Source organism: Mesocricetus auratus, unplaced genomic scaffold (assembly GCF_017639785.1).
Source record: "Mesocricetus auratus isolate SY011 unplaced genomic scaffold, BCM_Maur_2.0 Super-Scaffold_100007, whole genome shotgun sequence".
NCBI lineage: Eukaryota > Metazoa > Chordata > Mammalia > Rodentia > Cricetidae > Mesocricetus > Mesocricetus auratus.
This window is the reverse complement of record NW_024429191.1, coordinates 29375478-29397452: the sequence shown is the minus strand read 5'-3', so window position 1 is coordinate 29397452 and position 21975 is coordinate 29375478. Positions and strand designations below refer to the sequence as shown.

The 21975-nt window shown below is 47.1% G+C and overlaps 1 protein-coding gene across 2 annotated transcripts in view; it reads right to left on the bottom strand.

Annotated features, from left to right (window-relative positions):
• Positions 1-9883, bottom strand: part of Gfpt2 (glutamine-fructose-6-phosphate transaminase 2) — a 43618-nt gene extending 33735 nt beyond the window's left edge. For both annotated transcript variants that reach the window (XM_040748516.1, XM_040748517.1), the window contains exon 1: positions 9775-9883. In XM_040748516.1, coding sequence (XP_040604450.1) covers positions 9775-9781 — 7 coding nt within the window. In that variant the 5' untranslated portion in view covers positions 9782-9883. The remainder of the gene's footprint in view (positions 1-9774) is intronic.
• Positions 9884-21975: the final 12092 nt, after the last annotated feature.

Below are 21975 nucleotides of genomic sequence, written 5' to 3'. Positions count from 1 at the left end.
GAGCCCCCTAGGCTGCTTGCAGAGGAAAGGCTAGCAAGAACAGCTGTCCCTCCTGTCCTCTGAAAGACTTGTGTTCTGTCAGCCCTTCTCTCTGTGGCAAAAGCTCACATGAGCCCTGTGTCATGACCCTTGGCCTCCCGGTTCCACTGCAGAGAATTTCTCTGCTCGACTGGCAGATGTAAGGAACAAATAAACCAGGGGCTAAGAGTAGTAAGAGCAAAACGATTCATTTAAGACCTTGCAAAGCTGGGCACCACCAACAGAGATTAGAAAGACAAAATGGAGGGTGTGCCTCAGGAGTGCAAAGAACAGTTTTTATTGCCCTGAGGGCAGGTCCTTCCTCCTTTTTCCTCATTGGCTGAGAACTCAGGAGGGTACAATCTCAGTAAAGACCTTGCATGGGTTTATCTCTCAGCCCAATCTGATGATGACATCTTCTCAATTAATATCTCCTCTTCCCAAATGACTCAGTTTGTATCAAACTGACAAAACAGCTAGTCAGTATAGCTTGTTTCTTTTCCTTTCCTTCTGCACCATGCTGGGGATTGTACTAAGGGATTCTTCGTGCATGCAGGGCAAGCAAGCACTCTGCTAAGTAAGCTGTATATCCTTAGTTCCTGCTCCAAGGATAAATGTAAGAGCAGCCAGAATAGATCCATCTCTTGGGAAAGCATTGTTAAGGTAGGCTAGCAAACTAAGAGGATTCAGTTTGGCTTTATTTTGTTTGCTTGCTTATTTATTTACTTTTACTTTTCCCATAGTGGAAAGATTAAAATCCCTGCTTTTGGTCTTTCATAAGGACCAGAGTTTGGTTCCCAGCATCTCTATCAGGTAGCACACAACCATCTGCAACTCCAGCTAACTCTAGCTCCAGGGATATCTGATACCCTCTTCTAGTCTCCAAAGGCAACTGCACTCATGTGCATATATACACACAGGCACACGCTCACATACACACAGAATTTTTTAAAGCATGCACAGTTTGCTTTCTGTACAGTTTCATATATTTTTATTTGTAAAGAAAAGGGAAATTTTGACACAAAGCTTCAGGTCAGGGGAGAGAGAGGTGCTGAAGATATGGTGCTCTTACATCCTTCCTTTTAAGCAAAAAGGTAGAAGTTCTTGACTGAATAAGAGAAGGAAAATCGTGTGCTAGGGCTGCAAAGATCAACAATAAAAAGGAATGTACTACCTGGGAAACTGTAAGAGAAAAAGAACCGTGCCTCTTCTGTTGTCACTCCTCACACTGTACATTACAAACACAGACCACGGTAAAGGCTTAGTTGATGGACAAGACACAGCTTCAGGCTCTGTGTGTGCATGCGTGCGTGCGTGCGTGCGTGCGTGCGTGTGTGTGTGTGTGTGTGTGTGTGTGTGTGTTGTGCATGAGTGCACGTGCTGGTGTGAGAACATGCAGAGCCTAGAACAAGACATTAGACACCTTCCTCTATTTTATTTGTGTTGAGACAGAGATTCTAGAAGGTCACCATTTAGGCTAGGCTGGCTAGCCAGTGAGCTCTCAGGATCCATCGGTCTGCACTCACCAACAGTGGGGTCACAGGCACACATAGAGCCATACCCAGTTTTTTATATGGGTGCTAAAGATTCAAACTCAGCTTCCCATGCTACTAAACCATCTTCTCAGCCCCTGGAGTCTTTTTAAACTACCTTTTCCTAGCACCCTGCAAATGTTCCAGAATTATACCTACACCCATTAAGGGGACTGTATATTCAATGCAGGTAACATAAAGGACTAGAAAGGTGACTATCACCAATATTTGAAAATATTTTAAACAGAAGGGTGGGTGATGGTGAACACAGTCAAAATAATCGACACACTCCAGGATCTCCATTAACCTAACACATGTGCAGTGGATATACACCAATAAAGTTCCAGATCGTGTGGAATGCGGTCAAGGAAGTGTTCTTATCCGTCTTGATTGGTTGATTTTTTTTCTCCCTGTCATGGGTCCCCTTTTCCCACAATACTTAGTGACTATTTGGTGGAGTGTAAGATATCATGAATATTGATATCTTGGGTCCCGAGTATTTTTGTAGATCTATAAAATTTATATATCTGTAAATATAAAGTTAAAAAACAGCCTTTAAGTCTGGATTCTTTGGGGTGGGAAGCCTCTGGATTCAGCTCTCCCAACTTTCCTTGCTGTTTCTCTCCCAGCCACACTCCACCGGTGAAGACTCATCTAGCACGACTGCATGGCACTGAAGATCAGAAACAGCTTGGGGGAAGGGGCATGTCAGAGCCCCCTGGAGGGATATTGAAATGCCCTTGTCCTCAGGACCACCAGCAGTGCTGACACCCGGCCAGCGGCTTGGCAGACAGTGGAAGCACAGTTTGGGAGTCGGCTGCTGAGGCACAAGCTGCCAAGGAGGGTTTTCGAGGCCTTTGCCCAGGAAACATAAATCTTTTCATTTTCATCATGAGGCATCTACTCAGTGACTTCGGCGTTAGTGAAGCACCGCCCCTCTTCCTGGCCAGTTGGGTTAGCACAAAGCTGAATTGAAATGAACAAATTAGTGTACGTTCCGCTGATTACTAATCACATCATTTTTGTAAAAAGGTCATAAAGTAGAAGAAGGCTGGATTGCCTCTTGGAATCTACCATACAGTGATGATGGAAACGCAGTTTTAAACAGAGAAGATGAGTTTGGCAGTGAGCATCTAAGTTCATGCCACCTCTTTAGAAGGCATTTGGCGGATATCTGAAATGAAACGTGAACACGTGTCGTGATAAGAGCTATTTCAGTTCTAGAAACACACCCAACAGACATCTTCGCAGAAGTGCACTCGTGCTCATGGAAGGTCAGCAGCTCGGGCTTGTATGTGACCTCTACAGACCGAAGACAGTCAAGGCTACATAGAGAAACTTGTGTCTTGAAAAACCAAAGTGGGGGTGGGAAGAAAATCTCCAAGGTCAGCAAGATGGCTCAGTGGTAAATGTGCCAGCCAGCAAGCCTGATGATCTGAGTTTAATCTTTGGAGCTCACATGGTGGAAGGGGAGAACTGACCTTCACATGTGTGCCATGGCACATACATGCACATATACATACAATGAACATAAAATAAATACATGTAAGTGTAAGGAGAGAGAGAAAACCCCCCATGTCATCATAAGGGGGACGTCCTAGCCAAGGGACAAAGGTTGACAAGGCTGAACTGCTTAGGTAGTGGTGAATGTGTCACAGCCCTGGTTAATCCGGATTTCCTGTGGGGACCGCCATGCCAGTGAGGAGGGCTGAGGCTCTCAAAGACAGATCTGGTAATAGAGAGACACCTGGGATTTCTGGCCAAATCCCTGCGCGGCTCTTAGAGATCAGTGCTACTTTGGGTGGTTACAAGCCTCTCCTTGGGTTAGCACATGCCCTTTCCTTCCAAGGTCTCAGTTGTCACTTCCTGTGTCTCTACTTCCTCCTGAGCTGAGCTGACCTCACAGTGGCTTCCAGGCCATGATAACCTGGAAGAACAGTAGCCATAAGAGGGTAGGAAAGACCGGAACACAACTCCCCATCAGGTCCACAGAAGAACAGGCTCAGGGTCACAGCATCCTCTCCCTCCCTTTGCTGGCTATGCGACAGCAAGGAACACAGAAGATGGGGGCTGAAGCCCACAGCCAGGGCCAAATGCCCATCTCTGTTCCCACCCCTGCCCTGTGCATTCTGTGTGGCCTTGACAAGTCACGGAACCTGGATCACTGGGTTTTATCGGTGAAGCAGCAGTGATGGCAGCATCTGCTTAGCAGGGTAATTATGAAAGTTTAGGACGCCTTTGTAAAGCCCTCAAAAAGCTGTCGCATAATAAGTGTCCATTTGAATAACATGAGACAAGGAGCTTCCCACCCTGAGGCTCCAATCAGTGCCCATGCAGTGCATTCCTACAGCCCGTGGTCAGTCCTCAAGAAATGTCTGTCAAATAGTCAGGGTGTGGGGGAACACTGCCACTCTTCTTTTTCTTGACCCTCTGGGAGAAATGATGGTTAAGCCAAATGTATGATCTGGCTGTGATGTGAGCAAAATTTAATTCAACCCATAAGCATACTACTAGTCCTTGGAACCTTCTCACTGTTATGATTCAGTGAGATGTAGGGATGAGCCTTACAGAGTGGGGTGAAGGAGATCCTATAGGCATAGGGGTCCCCAGAGCTGTGATTTGTAGGCAGAGGGACTAAGGACTGAGAGTGGGGACATGACTTCTTGTTAGACTGGGGGAGACATCTCCAAGGGCTGCTGGCTCTTTACAAAAGTGACTTCTGTTCACTGTGTATCAGCTAGCAGGGTCCCCATGAGGTTCTCTAGTTCCCACCTTAGAGGCCACACAACTACTTGTTTCATATGCTTGCTTTCTCTCCCTTTTGTTTGACTCCCCACTGTACACGACCTTTTACACGCTACTTTACACCGCCACATCCACGTTAGCAACCCCGCCACAGAAAGCCTATGTTAGGTGCACAATAAACAGATGTTGAATGAAAGCGTGCGTGAATGAACGAAGATAGCCGAAGATAAGCGGCCTCGCAAGTAGGTCAGAGACAGCTCCTCAGCCAGGCAAAGGTAGGTCTGATTATTAGAAATCATTTGCCCCCTGCACAGGCTTGAGAGATCACTCAGGGACTCCACAGAAGTCATGTAAACAGATGTTCCTAACATTCAAGGGTCAACCTCTAAGTGACAGATAATGACAATGACCAGTTTAGGGAAGCAACGTTCCCTGAGTACCGGTCAATTGCTGAACACTCAGAATTTATCTGCATTCCCTTGAGTGCTTGGGGGTAGGGGAGGGATTGGAGCATGGGAATCTAGAGGATGAGAAGAAATAGCTTCAAAGAGGGCAGGCTGGGATTCCTCTGGTCCTGTTGATAGTACATCTCTGCACAATGAGAACACTGTTCTCAGCCTGAGTGAGGGCAAGCAACTCCACCCAGAGAGGCCCAGCCTGAGCCTTCACCATGGGAACCACATCACCATCCACCCAGGCTGGGGTACCCAAGGCTGAGCCTCCTACTTACTACCACCATTTTCAGAATCAAAGAGACCAGGAGTCTAATGTAAATGAAATACCAAATTGTCTACACAGGAAAGCAGGGTCATGTTGGTTGTTTTATTGTTTTGTTTGTTTCTCTATCTCAAAGAAATGTTCACGAAATTCTTCGGTGTTTGTGTTGGGGAAGTTGAGGCAGGTCTACTTTCTTGAGCAAGGCCCACAAGTGTGGTGAGGCCACTGAGCCAAGGGTATGAGGCTATGCCTTGTCTGACTGGCCCTCACTTTTGTAGACTGGGTTAGACCAATTAATTGATGTGCAAATGACAATTCCTGCTGCCTCCTTAAAAATGGGAGAGTAGAAGCAGACACACCATGCAATATGCAGTCCCACTGTTCTTACAGAACATTGAGTGATTCTGAAGACCTGGCCATGGACACTGAATGGACCCAACACTTGCTGCTCTAGCAGAGGATGGAGTTCAGTTCCCAACACCCACATCAGGCAGTTTTCAGTGGCCTGTAACTCTAGTTCAGGGACCTGGTGACCCTAGCCTCCACAGGAGTACACGTGCACTTGCTCACTCACACACACACACACACACACACACACACACACACACACACAATCCTAGAACTTGGGAGGCACGGAAGAGGAGGATTAGAAGTTCAAGGTCAGCAGGGGAGTGATGGCTCACATGCCTTGAATCCCAGCACTTGGGTAGCAGAGGCAGGTGGGTCTCTGAGTTTGAGAATAGCCTGGTCTACAGAACGAGTTCCAGGACAGCCAGGGCTATACAAAGAAACCCTGTCTCAGGGCTGGAGAGATAGCTCTGTGGTTGAGAGCATATACTGCTCTTCCAGAAGACCCAGGTTCAATTCCCAGCACCCACATGGCAGCTCACAGCTGTCTGTAAGCCCAGTTCCAGGAGATTTGAAGCCTTCACACCAATGCACATAAAATAAATTATTAAAAAAAAAAAAAAGAAAACCTGTCTTGGAAAAAAAAAACAAAAAAACAAGCAAGGTTCAAGGTCTTCTTTAAGTTTACACCAAGTTGAGGTCAGGCTTTTTTGTTTGTTTTGTGTTTTTGTGCTGTTTACTAATGCTATGACACACGATGTGACAATTTTTCTGGATCTGGGGAAGCCTAGGTAAGGAGGACTTCCCATCTTGTAGAAGAGCACAAGATAGGAAGGCACAGAGAAGGGGGTAGCCTGCATGGAGGGAACCTGCTCTGTGAACAATGGCTGAATTCAAATGCTCTACCACAGGCCTGGAGAAATGGCTTGGTGGTTGAGGGTGCACAGGACTCTTCCAGAGGACTCAAGCTCATGTCCCAAATGAGTGCCAAGATCAGTATTAGAGACACGCGTAGGTGGTCTGTGATTGTCCTGATGGCTTCCAGGAGTCAGCTGGCTGCTCCATTTTCCCAATTACTCATTCAGGGACTTCCCATGGCCCTCACCTGAAACTGCTGTGGTGGAAGTATGTATACCACAGAAACCAACATACCAGGGGCTGAAGAGACGGCTCAGTGGATAAGAGTACTGCCTGAAACTCTGGCTCCAGAGAAGTGGACACACACATACACACACACCATAAACACTTACATGAGCCCTCCTAATTTTGTAATCTGGTAACTCATTTTTAAAAAATGTTTAAACCCTGTGCATTGAACAAAAAGCTGTCCCCTTGCCTGGTTCAGCCTGGTACTACCAGGATAGGAGTAACCTATGCCTGAGATATCCTCTCTGTGGCAACAGTTGCCAGCTGGATTATCCTCTTGTGGCCTGGGACTGGACTACAGAAGGGTGGCCATTTTCTTCACCTGCCCCTTCTTAGAAGTGGGTGGTGGCACAGCCAGATGGCCTTTAAAACCTCAGAGCCTAGAACACAAAGAACCTCTCAACAAGCAATCATCCACAGTAATTGCATGAAGAATAAAAGGGGAGGAGGAACGCAAGTGGGGGGAGAAACTACAATAACCTTTCTATTGGCAGGAAATCAACATAATGCAAGCAACTCTCTGATGTCAATAAGCTGTGATGATTAGGTTTAATAGTGGATCTTTCTAGAGTCACCTGGGAAGGGAGGCTCAATGAAGGTCTGTCTAGATTAAGTTGGCCTGTGGGCACGTTGGAATAGATTTTTTTACTTGGGCTAGTTAGGTGGGAAGGCTCCCCTGAATGTAGGTGGGACCATTTCATGAGCTAGGTGCTGTTCTCTGCTCACAACTGTGGATTTATTCTGTCTAGCTGCCTCCTGCTCCTGCGACCTGGATTCTCCCACAATGATGGACTGTAACTTGGAACAAGCCTTTTCTCCCTTAAGTTTCTTCTGTTGGGATATTTTCTCAGAGCAAAGGGAAAGGAAGCTAAAGCCATATTTAAGGTTCTGTTCAGATAAACTCTCAACACACTGAAGGCTTTTGAGTGCGTCTGTTCTGTTTGTGGAGGGTGGGATCCCATTGGGCCCCAGCTTTCTGTGGATAGAGACGTCATCAGAGCCTGGTCATTAGCCAGCTGATAAGGACAGGCCTTAACCCCTGAAACTTCAGGCTGCTCTGAATGAAAACCACAGGTATGGCTCAGGGAAGTGAAATGATCTAAAAGGTTTTGTTCAGACAAACCTCACTAGGCCTCAGTTTTCCCAAATGTAGATAGGAACTGATCCAATATTTGCTGTATGCTTGTGTCAAAAGCACAGTCATTACCATTTTCCTGTAAAATCCACTAAATCACAAGAGAAAACAGCCATGAAAGGAAAACGATTATTCTGTGACGAACACATACAGACAGTACAGTCCAAGAGAACCCAGACCAGTGTGTTCAGTTCTAGGCACTTGTGCCTAGAACTGGGACAAAGGGTGCCTGGTAAGTGACAGAGAGCACTAAAAGCACAGTATGTTACAGGACCCCTGGCTGAAGGCCGGAGCTGTTGTAGGAATCAGTAAGGATGACCTCAAAGAAAAACTTAAGTTTGAAGAGGCCTAGCCTAGTGCATCCAATTCCTTTAATTCTGGTTCTGAATTTCTGAATAGAAGTTCAGCTGGAGCCGGGTGTTGGTGGCGCACGCCTTTAATCCCAGCACTCGGGAGGCAGAGGCAAGCGGATCTCTGTGAGTTCGAGGCCAGCCTGGTCTACAAAGTGAGTTCCAGGACAGCCTCCAAAGCTACAGAGAAACCCTGTCTCGAAAAACCAAAAAAAAAAAAAAAAAAAAAAAAAAAAGAAGTTCAGCTGGGCCAAGACGTCTCCTCAGTCCTAGACATCCTTTGGTGACCTGGAGGCACTTCTCCTACTCAGTCACAAATCAATACCAAAGTCTAGGAAGGATACAGGTTGGTTATAACTCCAAACTTGATCTCTTCCAAAGACTTGGAGGATGCAGCCCTCCAGAACTTGGAAAGACACAAGAGAAAGGCAGATGCTAGGAGTAAGCAGGGTGGAAGGGTCAGGTGGTTGGTGGTGGGGACAGAGGGCCATCTGAGGATCAGCAAGGAAAGCCAAATAGTTCAAATAGTTTGAGGTTCTTGCAGAGTCTGGCTCTAAGGCTAGAGCCTTGCAAGGGCTCGAACTTGGGGCAGGGGGAGGGTCTTTGACAAAACTTCCTTCTTTGTGTCATTTCTGAGTCCAGAAACGACTGAGGCAACCTTACGTACACATTGCCAAGGAGACTTGGGAGTGGTAAGATTCTGTCTGCTGGACTAGGAATTTAAACTGACCGGGCTGTCTCTGGGCAAGCTTGTGTCTCAAAGCCTCCTGCCTGCTCCCTGGCCAGTGGCTCCTTTCCCCTGATCTCCTGGCTTGTGAAACAAGGCCTGTACAGATCTTGGCTTTGGACTCACCCACTGGCACACCCCACCCTGCAAGCCCTCAGCAAAGTGAGAGAGGCGCCTTTCATGGCTTCAAAAGTTCCACCAGGTTCTCCAGCCACAGGGGGCTGGAGTGGGTAACAGAATCCTACTCAAGGAGTAAAAAAAAGCACAGTGACCTTTTGTCCCAGAAGTTCCCAGCTTTCCCCGACCAGACAGCCAGCGGAGGCGGCCCAGCCAGCCAGGAGGGTAAGGAATTGCAGATGTGTGTGCGCCCAGGGCGGCCGCCCTCCCTTCTGCTCCCAAAGCCCCGCGGACATCTCGGCGTCGCCTCGGGCTGCGCCGCTAGCCAGTCCAAGGCTCCCGCTCCTAGCTTCGGGCCAAGGTTCCAGGGAGTCACTGTCTCTGGAGCCTCCTAGGGCCCTTTCCAGCAAAGCTCCACCACAGGACCCACCCTTCTAGGGACAGGAGGAGGTTCATTTCGGGTCGCCAGAAAGACGCGTAAACCCTCCCGAGAGCACCGGTCCGGACGCCCCGGGGTGGGCTGCTGACACGGCGCAGGTGAGGTCGCCCGTCCTGGGTGGGCGCGGCGGACTGGGACTCCGGACCGCCACTCCGCGCCTAGGATGCTTAAGCTAGCTCGTGGCGGCCTTTGTGGGCCAAGTGAAGGAAGCGCCCTCCCAATACACGGGGTGGGGACACCTCTGTGTTGCGGGGATCCAAGCCGGGGACCCGCCCGGTTGCTTCTACTCTGTGCGGTCCCGACTTGGGTCTTCGCACACCGAGTTTAGACGCCCCTCTTCCCACGCCCCCCATGCCCGGAGACCTCACTCCGGGGTCAGGAGCGGGTAAGGTAGGCCTGGGTAATGAAAGCCCCACGATCGCCACCCCTAGAAGGTCCTCTCCGCCTGGCTCTCTGACCTAAGCTCTGAAAGGTTGTGAGGGAGGCTGTCCTGAACTTACCGCACATGGTGGCTGCCGACCGCTCCAGACACTCAGAAGACTCTCCGTGCCTCGCGCTCCCTGGCTCAGGCTCCCGCCGCTCGGCCTCCTGCCCTTATAGTCAGCCACTAGTCCTCTCAGAGGGTGGGGCTGGGGCGGGGCCTCATGCCGCCTGCTTGCCCCTCATTGGTGGTCCCTGGTTGTCGTGACAACGGCGGGGGCCCCCAAGACTCGAGGAAAGGAGTGAGGGGCGGCTCCCAAGCTCCAGTCCCTACTGTAAAGGGAGGGAGGAAGGCCATTCGGCGGCAAACTCTTCAGTTCAGACTTTAAGTCAGACAAACTATACAAGAAGCCTTAACCGGGGGGCGGATCGCTCTGTGCCTCAGTTTCCTTATTTGTAAACTATGATAACTGTAGAACGTACCTCTCAATTCCTCCTGAGGTTAAAACCAGGCCGGGTATGCACAGAGCATCTCTCTCTCTCTCTCTCTCTCTCTCTCTCTCTCTCTCTCTCTCTCTCTCTCTCTCTCTCTCTCTCTCTCTCTCACACACACACACACACACACACACACACACACACTGGGCTCCTGTTCTTGCAATGTACCCCCCTCAGTGCCAAACTCTCTTCAGATTAAGAAAAAGTAGTACACACTAGACTCGTGAACTTGTTCCCATCCTGCCAGGCAGCGAACTGGGCTTGGCTGAGAAAGGAGAAAACTGAAGCTCTTTGGAAGAGATACAGGATCTTGACCAAGATATGGTAGAGCTCAAACCTGGTTGCTGCTGGGATGGGGATTCCCCAGGTCCGAAGGAAAGCTGGGCCGGCGCGGAAACCGCCCCCTAATGGAGATGCGCTGGCAGACCCGTCTGGCGAACAGTGTGCCTGCATCTAAGCCAGGGGTTCCACCGCCCCAGTGTGACCTGGAGCCTCAGTTCGACCCTGCGATGAGTCACGAGGCTAGCTTCACCCCGCCCTAGTTCCCGGCTGTCTCCTCCTTCTCCCCACTGCTCTCCAAGCCCCTCATCTCCTGAGGAAGGTCACGAGAACTGGCCCAATAATTGCTCACTTTGAAGACATCTGGTGCGTGTATGGTTTAACTTAAAAAAAAAAATCAAGAAATCTAAATCTATGGTATTTCCCAATCGTAAGTTTTTAGAAGAAAAGAAAAACTAGCTTAAGTCTTGTGTGGGGTGTTTTTCCTAGCTTTGCAGCTCCTGGGGTAGAAGTGTTTGTTGTACCCGTTGAGGAGTTTGAAGTTTGATGACAGCGACAGAGGAGAAGGTTTGACTGAATCAGCTGATGGGAAAGCGCAAAGCTGACCGCAGAGCTGACATTCATTCATTATTTCATCCATTCATCATTCATCCCCAAGCCTGCACTATCTGGGTAATAGGGACTTGATGAATGATGACAGATTCAGCCTCCTGGCTCTTACAAAGCAATGGGTGGGGCAGACACTAAGCTAGGGGTCACAGAGGGAAATTCTCTACGGAGAAGGGCCTGGGTCAGGTAGAACCCAACAGGCTAGAGAAGGGGGCAAGAAGCAGCCTTCTACTGGCACCAAGATACCAGGATCCTTGTGTCCTAGCACAGTTCAGATTTGTCCTCCACTGTTTCTGTGATTTTATACCTCCATATGAAGAATGGCATGGGTGAATGCTACGACCATGTGGTGGCATCGGCAGCAGCTGCCTGCCTAGCAACCTCTCTGCTTTTGGGACCAGCATCCCTGGGAGCCCTTTGGGAGAGTGATGTCTTGGGTCTGATATATAGCCCGCTGGAGTCACCTGGCTCTACGATTGGTTCAGAGGTTATAATGTGGCCCATGCTTGACAGCTTGCTTTTCCCAACATAGAGAAAATTGGCATAAAAGACCAGAGTCTCTTGGTGCGTCTGTATGGAGCATAGTTTGGGGATGCCAGGGACTTTGTCATCACCTTTGGGATGGGATAGAGAGGCTGCCTCAGAGTGGAGTGAGCCAGAGTAAATTGGATCCCTGGGTGGAGAAAGCTACACATTTTTTGAGGCCTTGGCTTTAGCTGGGATCTGTTCACTTTTTAGGCCATGAGAGCTGCACCTTCACCAACAGATCAATGCTAATTAGAAGAGTACATAAAACTTTGAGTATGCTCTCTCACATTCTCTTGATCTATGGTTTCTTCCTGTGGGATACTAGAGCAGGAAGACCCATGCCAGACACCATACCTCAGTTATAGACTTCCTTGTCTCTACAACCATGAGCCCATAAAGGTTCATTGTTTATAAGTCACCCAGCCTATGGTGTTCTTTCACAGCAAACTCAATAAATTTCTATCTTTACTCAGCACACATTGAAGTCATTTCTGTCATTTGTGCCCAAGTACTTCCCTGACTTCTTCACCCTGCAAGTACTCGGATCTGAGGTTCAGAAGAATGGTCAGGTGGTCAGCTGGTGGCCCCAGTCCATTAGGTCCTGGTTGAAGGCAGCTTCCTTTCTTGTCCTCACCTTAGTCAGGAACCTCCTCTAATGTAGTCTAACAACCCCAAAGATCCAAACCACAGAAGAGGGCTTAGATATGGAGTTCAGTATAGATCCCTTTGGAGTGGGAAAGCAGTGGAAAGGAGCCTCTCTACCTCTCTCAGCATGGCCCATTCCTGTCTTTAGAGGAGGGTGAGCCCTCGCAGCTACACCCAGAACCCTGACTGTCTGTTCAGAGTAGGCTACTGCGCCTGGCCCCAGTGGGTCTCAGATGTTCAATGCTAAGATGATATCTGTGGGGGGTCTCTAGCCTCACTTTCCAGAGATACTTTGACCCCACTGGCCAAGAAGGTGGGACCAGGTATTGGTGCTGTGGAACAATCTTTTTGTACACTGTGAATATGTTTTACTCTCATTGACTAATAAAGAGCTGCCTGGCCAATAGCTAGTCATGAAAAGGTTAGGCAGGACTTGCAGACAAAAAGAGAGTATGGGGTAAAAGAAGGCAAGGTCATCCATCAGTGAGAAGCAAGATGACCATGCTGTGCTGAAAAAAGGTTCTGCCAAGTGGTAGAGCATAGATAAGAAATATGGGTTAATTTAAGTTGAAAGAGCTAGTTAGTAACAAGTGATGGGAGATGTTACTCTGTATATGTTTCTTTTATTGGTTGATGAATAAAACACTGTTGGGCCAATGGCCAATGAGGCAGGACTAGGAGAGAAGGAGAAGTCTGAGAAAGGTAGTCAAGGGAGCCCACCAGAATAGTTGTGATGTAGCAGACAGAGAATTTGCAGGTCCAACATTCCCCAGTAAGCCAACACCACATGGAAATACATAGATTAGTAGTTATTGGTTAATAATTAAGACAAAGCTAGCCAATAAGAAGCTCAAGCCATCGGCCAACAGTTTCAAAACTAATATAGCCTCCCTGTGTTCATTTGGGGCTCAAGGGCTGTGTGACCGGGCTGGTGGGAAAGAGTGTTCATAACAAACAAGCCTACACTATTGGCTGATCATTTAGAATTAATATTAAGTCTTTGTGTGGTTATTTGGGGAGCTGGCTGGCAGGACAGAAAAACGTCACCTACATGTTATACACCTGGCTTCTTCATCTGTACGCATGTCTGAAAGCTTTTTCTAATAGGGAGATTTACTCTCTCCCCCTCCCCACCCTAACTGAACAGCCCAGTGAAGTTCCATGGCTGTCCTAGTGACATGGAATAAACCTGCCATCTCCAAGGCACAGGCTCTGCTCATCTGCTTTCCCTGGGACATTTTTGCTGTAATCTGACCACAGAATGTCTACTTTTGTCCATAGCATAGTGATTCCTTTGGGTTCCTGGCTGAATTTTCAACATTTCTCATGTTATCATCATGAGGGAGCCTCACTGACAAGTTTCCCTCAGCCTGGGCTATCATACAGGGTAGTCTGAGATATATCTTCTCCCTGATATCCTCTTAGTTCTCCCAACAGAAACGCCACACAGATCTAGTTGTGGAGACACCCAGCCCAGTCCAGTGTGAAGGAGCACAGGGATTTTGGCAGAGGCCTCAGGGTGGGGATGCTGAGGACTGCAGCTGAAAACCTCTTGTTATATCATGAGGATGGTGTGCATGTAGAGAGATCCAAGGGAGACTGGTGAGTAGTACTCAGAGCAGGCAACAGGTAGGGTTCGGGGTATCTAACCAGAAAGCCCATATGTGTGGACTTGGATGGAGTTCTCCACTTTAGGATATCTAGCCCTCAGAGAGATATGAGGTAGAAGCATCAGGAGTAGAAAGTCTTGGGGGTAGACTTGGGTATAGAGAAGGAGACCAGACTCCCAATCTCTCCTGCTGTGAACAGATTTCCCTATAGGCTCATGTGTTTAATACTTGGTGTCCAGCTATTGGTACTGTTTGAGAAGGTTCTGGAAACTTTGGGAGTTGGACCTCTTCTTTCTATTCTGCTTCTTGGCATCTAAAATATAAGCTGCTTTACTCCACCATATCTTCCCCAGTATGTATTGAAACCATGAATCAAAAATGTCTCTGGGAAGTGATGGAGCACACCTTTAATCCCAGCACTTGGGAGATAGAGGCAGGTGGATCTCTGTGAGTTTGAGGCCAGCCTGATCTACAGAGCAAGTTCCAGGACAGCCAAGGCTGCACAAAGAAACCCTGTCTCAAAAAAAAAAAAAAAAAAAAAGAGCCGGGTATTGGTGGCACACACTTTTAATCCCAGCACTCAGGAGGCAGAGGCAGGAGGATCTCTGTGAGTTCAAGGCCAGCCTGGTCTACAGAGCAAGTTCCAGGACAGCCTCCAAAACAATACAGAGAAATCCTGTCTCGAAAAACCAAAAAAAAAAAAAAAAAAAAGAAAGAAAAGAAAAGAAAAAAAAAAACAAAGAAGGAAAATGAAAATGTTTTCATGTTTTCTGTTGTTTCATTTAGCCAATTTGTTGCAGCAAATAAAAAGCCTCACCAATGTAGAAAATTGGAGCCAGGGGAGTGGAGTTGTTGCTAACTGGTTTTCAGGAAGAATCAGAGAAGTTTGGGGAAGCCCTAGGGTACTGTAAACAGAGCTTGGTGGACATTCTAATGGGTGCTCAGAGTACCAGAGAGTAATATGAACAAAGAAGACAGCACTCATGAGACTTCCGATGGAAGTGAGGACTCTACTGGAAAAAGGGCAAGAGGACACTCACCCATGTCCTCCTGAAACTTCGTGGGAAGGTGAGTTTAAAGGCTAATCAATCTGTTGAAATTTCATGGCAGTCTAGCACTCAGGCTGTGGCATGACTGGTGCGAGCTGTTTTCAGATAAGTTTACAGGGGGTCTGAGGAGCAACATGCCGAGAAGAAAGTTAAAAACAAACAAACCAAGAAACTTTGCAGGTTAGTCAGAAAGGCAGGATAAAGTTAGGACTATGGAAGACATAATTTCTGAAGAGATTAGCACCAGTAAAACAAAGCCAATAAAGGATGCGGTGGGATGTCTTAGGAATCATCCAGTCCCCACTTAAGACAGGCTCAAGGGTGTGAAAGAGCAAACTCATCTGAAGAATTTCCCTTGAGCAGAGAGGGCCATAGGGTTCTTGGCTCGCATGGAGCTACCCACAAGCTTGTTTCCCAAGGTTTTTTCAGTGTGTGCATATGCCTAAGAATTTAAAGGCTATGGTAGTCATGCTCCACTAATGGCAGACCTTGGTTTTGTAGGTGTTTAGAATTCAACAGTTATAGGATTACAGAGGCTTCCACACAAACTTCAAAGAAAGCCCAAGAGGTCAGGAAATGTGTGGCAGGGTCAAGATCCCTACAGACAGTCCCAAGATGACAATGCCTAGAGCTGTGTTGGGGAAGCCTAAGCCAGCATAGAGACCCCAGGTAGGTGGAAATGTCAGAAGTATCGATATCTGTCTACAGAGGTCAGCGTGGGACCAGTAGTACCAGTCTGAGAGAGAGAGAGAGAGAGAGAGAGAGAGAGAGAGAGAGAGAGAGAGATCGTTCAGATTAAAAATGTAAAAATGATAATGCATAGGACTGCCAAGCCCACTGGAGCCCACATCACAATACCATGCACACCAGAGGCCAGACATAGGTCTATTGAGTTTAATATTCTCCCTGCTAAGCTAGCCTGATCCTTCTCTGCTGTTTTCCTACTTCTTTCTTTGCTAGCAGACATGTTTATTCTGTGCCACTGTAGCTTGGATGGCTGGAACTTTTTTTTTTTGTAGGGGTTCACAGCTAAGAGTTTCTCTTGAGTCTCAGAAGACTTTGGTCCCAAATATTGGAGAAATGTTGAAACTCTGTTATGGTGGTTTGAATGAGAATTCCCTGCTCCCTCCCTTCGTGGACTCATATGTTTGAATACTAGGTCCCCAGTTGGTAGAACTGTTTGGGAAGGATTAGGAGGTGTGGCCTTGAGGAGGAAGTGTGTCACAGGGGCAGGCTTTGAGGCATCCAAAGCTCCCTCCATCCTCAGTGTACTCTCTGCTTCTTGATTATGTTTGGAGGTATGAGCTCTCAGCTGTTTCTGCCTGGAGTCTTTCCCTTTGCCATCGTGGATTCTAACCCTCTGTAATTATAAACTTTTATGTGTTGCTTTGGTCACATTGTTTAATCACAAAAATAGGAATGTAACTGATGCAATTAGTAAGACTTTTTAGCTGCTAAGACTCTTCGGGGTGGACTAAATATATTTTATATCATGAACCTGGGTGAGCCTTTGGAGACTAAGGGTGGGATGCTGTGTTTTGAATGTGAAATTTCCCCACAGGCTCAAGCATTGAATACTTTGTCCCCAGATGATGGTACTCTTTGGAATGTTCTGGAACCCTTGAGAGGTGGGGCCTAGATAGAGGAAACAGGACACTGGAATCCGCATGCCCTTGAAGGTTATTCATGGTCCCTCTCCTCTCTGCTCTGCTTCCTGGAAACTGTTATCTCAGTTTCTCTGTTCCTCCACGGCACCCAGCTATGACGGGCTGAGACCTCTAAAACTGTAGGATAAAATAAGTCTTAACTCCCTTAATTTGATTTTCTCTAGTGTTTTATCAACACAAGCTGACATGGGATGAATAGGATAAAAAATAAATAAAAGTCCTGATTAAGACACTGGGTGAGGAACAGCAGCTAGAGTCTGCCTTAAGAGTAATAGCCTAGCCTGGTGGTGGCGCACACCTTTAATCCCAGCACTCAGGAGGCAGAGGCAGGCAGATCTCTGTGAGTTTGAGACCAGCCTGGTCTACAAAGCTACACAGAGAAACCCTTTCTCAAAAAAAAAAAAAAAAAAAAAAAAAAAAAACAGAGTAAAAACCTTTATACTGAAGCTCAGTATTTAAGCTGAGCTTAAGTGGCTCAGCATTTAAGAGCACTGTTCTTCTGCAGGATCTGGGTTTGATTCCCAGCACCCACATGGTGGTTAACAACATCCTAGCTTCTATTTCAGGGAATCCCACATCCTCTTCTGGTCTCCACAGGCAATGCATGCACATAGTGTACACATCTACATGAAGGCAAATCACTTATACAAATAAAATGAAAAAAAATTTCAAGACAGGGTCTTACTATGTGGCTCTGTCTGGCTGGATGTTCTGGAACTCATTTTGTAAGCCAGGCTGGTCTCAAATTCATAGATGATCTGCCTGCCTCTGCTCCCAAGTGCAGAGACTAAGGTGATGCACCACCACACCCAGAAAAAAATAAGCCTTAGGGGGAAAAAAAAGCAACAGCCTGTGGGGAAGAAGACTGATTGGCCTGCAGTTCAACATAAGCTTGACCATGGGTCAAAGGGATTGTCACCGCAGCTCAGGGTTTGTCCACATTGCTTCCCACAGGACGCCCACTCTACCTGAGAGCCCGATCAGGGAAGGACCACGACCTTTACTTCTTCAGCATAGGCTGTGGCTGCATAGGGCTGATGCTCTGGATTCTTGGGTTCCCCCCCCCTCTCTCTCTCTTTCTCACACACACACACACACATTCTCTCTCTCTCTTTCTCTCTCTCTCTCACACACACACACACACACATTCTCTCTCTCTCTCTCTCTCTCTCTCTCTCACACACACACACACACACACACACACACAAATCTGAACTCACATTCTCTGATGACTGTGAGTCAATGTTTTTAAAGATTGTTATCTTTGCTGTGAATTTGACTGGCTTTAGAATCACCTAGATGACACCTGTTTAAGTGAAGAGAGAAGACCTATCCTGAACACGGATGTCACATGTCGAATGTGTATGTGGAGATCAGTGTAGACACTGACTGTCTTCCTCAATTACTCTCCTTTTTTTTTTTTTTTGAGACAAGGCATCATGGATCACAGTTTTTGTCACTTTGATTCAAATCTAGACATAACTGGGAAAAGGGAATCTTAGTGTAGGAATTGCCTCCATCACACTGGCCTGTGGGCAAGTCTGTGGGGCATTTTCTTGATTACTGATTGATGTGGGAGGGCCCAGCACACTGTGGGCGGTGCCATCCCAGGGTATGTGATCCTGGTCAATAAGAAAACAAGCTGAGCAAGACCAGTAAGCAATATTTCTGTGAACTCTGCTTCAGTTCCTGCCCTGGTTTACCTCGATGATTGACTGTAAGCTATAAGATGAAATAAAACCTTTCCCCCAGTTGCCTTTAGTCAGCGTTTTATCATAGCAACAGAGAAGCAAACTCAGAAACAAGGTCTCCCATTGAATCTGGAACTCACCAGTTCAGCTAGGCTGGCTGGCCAGCCAGCCCACAGGGATCCTTCTGCCTCTGTCTCCCCAGTGCTGGGATTTAAAAAGAGAAATAAAAAAGAAAGTAAAGGACATAACTGCTCCTAGATATGGTAGATAAGAGAGATCACATAGCCAGAGTCAGAGACATTTGGGAGAGTCCAGAGTGGACATGATCTTGAGTCATGCGAAGAGTGGAGGAGAGGAAGGAAGAGGGAAGAGAGGGGAACCAGGCATGGACATCTGGGAGAGTCCAGAGTGAACATGACCAGGCAGAGCTGGGCCATAGTGGTGGTGGTGTGTGTGTGTGGGGGGGACCAGGTTCAGCAGCCAAGAGGCCAAAGGTTCAAAAGGGGCAGGTAACCAAAATGTCTGGATTATATAGGCAAGATCCTCTGGGGGAAGGGCAGCCCAGCCTCTGGGCTGGAGAATTCAGGGTAGAGAGCAGGGTATGCTGGGAGAACCTGGCAGCTAGGTCTGATTTGATATGTTAAATAGGCACTTTAGCTGTTTGTTTTCCCAGGGGTTTGGAACTTAACAGGGATCATAACTGTGTTCTGCTATATCAGGCTTTTCAACCCGTGGGTGGACTGTGGGCCAGAACTCAGGTCCTTATGTTTGTACAAGAACTTTAGAGATTAAGCTGTCTCCCCAGCTCTAGGATACAGAGTTTTTTTCAAAAGGGTTTACCTCTGTCAATTTTTTTTGCACCCCTGAGATGCTATCCTAGATATATATTGCCGTTGTTTAAACAGTACAGACTGACTCAAGGGATTTCAGCCATTCTGCCCAGCTGGGATCTGGCACAGGAACACTGAGGCATTGAATGTGCTTCTAATGCACTGCTGTCTGGAAAAACTGGACTTGCTCTGCCCGAGACAGGCAGGGAGCCTATGTGAGTTGAGTGGAAATCTGATGCTGCACCAAGCAGTGCTGTGAAGCAGGTCATCAGAGAGTAACTAGCACACCCAAGTTGTGTAGTTCTCTTCAGTTTGTGTCCAAGACATGGTGATATGTTGCCGAATATTGTTCAACTATGCAAAGATGTGCTGCATTTGTTTAACTATGTAAAGATGTGTTGCTGTTTTACCTTGCCTGCCTAAGGCACTTGATTGGTCTAATATAAAGCTGAATGACCAATATCAAAGGAGGAGGTATAGGTGGGACTTCTGGGCAGGGGGTGTAAGTAGGAGGAGGAAATTAAGCTGAGGAGGGGGAGGAAAAGAAAAAGAAAAGGATACAACAGGGAGATGACAGGGGCCAGCCAGCCAGACACTGAGGAAACAGGAGAGTAGGACATACAGAATGAAAAAAAGATGAGAAGCCCTGAGGCAAAACATAGATGATTAGAAACAGGTTAAACTAAGTTAAAAGAGCTATTGGGATGAGCCCAAGCTAAGGCTAAGTATTCATAGTTAATAATAAGTCTCCATGTCTTTATTTGGGAGCTGGTTGGCAACCCAAAGAAAATGCCAGCTACAATGATAGGAGGCTTCATGGCCAGATGAGAGGGCAGATTATAAAGGGATAGTGTCCAAATGAAAGAAATCCCAAGGCTGGGCATGGTGGCAACTGCCTTCAATGCCTGCACTCAGGAGAGAGTGGCAAATGGATCCCTGTGAGTTCAATGACAACCTGGTCTATATAGGGAGTTCTAGCCAGCCAGAGCTGCAAAGTGAGACTCTCTCTTAAAAAACAAACAATAATTTTATGTATCTATTTATTTTCCATCATATATTCATCATTTATTTATTTTTCATTTATTTTACAGCCTGACAGCAGTTTTCCCTCCCTCCTCTCCTCCCAATAAATAGTAATTTTTTTTCAAAAGTTAAAAAAGAGATCCCAGAAGCTGCTGCTCTGCTTACATCATGTGAAGACCTCCATACAAAGCACCCAGTGAACCAGACACCAAATCTGCCAGTGCCTTTATTTTGGACTTTCCAGTCTCCAGTTTCTACTTCCTGTAAGCCTCCTGTGGTATTTTGTTGTAGCAATTTGTACAGACAAAGACAGCTGGTATTGACTGTTTTTTTTCCCCTTCCCTCTATTAGCTGGCACTGCTTAAACTTATCCTACCCACCCCAAGCTGCTTCAGTTATCTCAGACAAAAAGAAAAAAGAAAAAAATCCCAACAGAAACCCCTGCAGGAGCAGTGGAGACCTCACACTTAGTGGTCATTTGGAGGGTGTGTGTGTGTGTGTGTGCATGTGTGTGTGTGTGTGTGTGTGTGTGTGTGCGTGCTTGTTTTTTCTTTTGTTTTTGTTTTTTGTTGTTGTTTTTCAAGACAGGGTTTCTCTGTGTTACAACCCTGGCTGTCCTGGAACTCATTTTGTAGAGCAGGCTGGCCTCAAACTCAGAGCTCTGCCTGCCTCTGCCTTCTCTGCTGGGATTAAAGGTGTGAGCCGCCACTGCCTGGCTTTAGAAGTCATTTAAATTCATTTATCTTACAAATGTTCTCAACACTTGTGTCTCTGCCCTGAGTGAGACCAAGGGGAAAAGAGAGACAATGGACCCATTTTCTGTGCTGGGAAGCTCTATGGAAGCAGTACAGAAATGTATATATACAGGAGTAGGACCGAGGGAGGGAGGGAGGGAGGGGTGTGTTGGGGGAGATAAGGAGGGAAAGAGGGAGGGAGAAGCAAGGAGGAACAGAGAGAGTAGAGGAACAGTGGGGAGTGGGGAATAGATATATAGAATAAATCTGAATGAATGTACCTTCTTTTTTTTTTTTTTTTTTTTACGAGACAGGGTTTCTCTGTGGCTTTGGAGGCTGTCGGTCCAGCCTAGCCTCGAACTCACAGAGATCCGCCTGCCTCTGCCTCCTGAGTGTTGGGATTAAAGGCATGAGCCACAACTGCCTGGCCTGAATGTACCTTCTAACTGAAGGTTCTAAGCTGGAAAGGAATTCAACGAATGAATGGGATGAGGGAGAACACCCTAGGTGCGGAAGTCCTCATAGTCAAAGGCTTGGTGGTGGTGGTGGTGGGTGGGGGTGGGGATGTTCCTGTCCTAGGAAGCAAGTGTTGTCTGATTGATGATATCCCACACCTTATTTAGAACTAAATACCCTCAGAGTGCAAGCAAATGCTGTAAACAAGAAAGGCAAAAGGGAAAGATGAAGCAATAGAGAGTAGTAGGGACTGTGGAGACAGGGATCACATGCCCCATCCCCATTTAAGACCCTTCTAGGTACCAAAAAACTAAGACATGATTTGATCTGACTAGTGAGCAAAGAGGGAGTAGGGAGGGGGAATGGGATTCATGCTAATATTTTAAGGTAGATATTTTATGTTCCTTTAAATTGTTTATTCTATAAACAGCATTTTCCTGAAAGCATAGCAGGGACTCCTGGGAGTACATTTCTGTTTGCTGAGCTGATCCAGGAAGCCACAGGAAAACCCAGAAGTGTAGGTGCTCTGGAGAGCTGGAAGGGGACAGTTGTAGCTGCAGAGCTCCCTTTGTTTGGATCCCAGAGAAGAGGTTGCCCCAATCGCCTAGACAATGGTGAAGGGTTAACATCAAGGCTTCAAGTGTGGAGCAGTGACCCAACAGAAC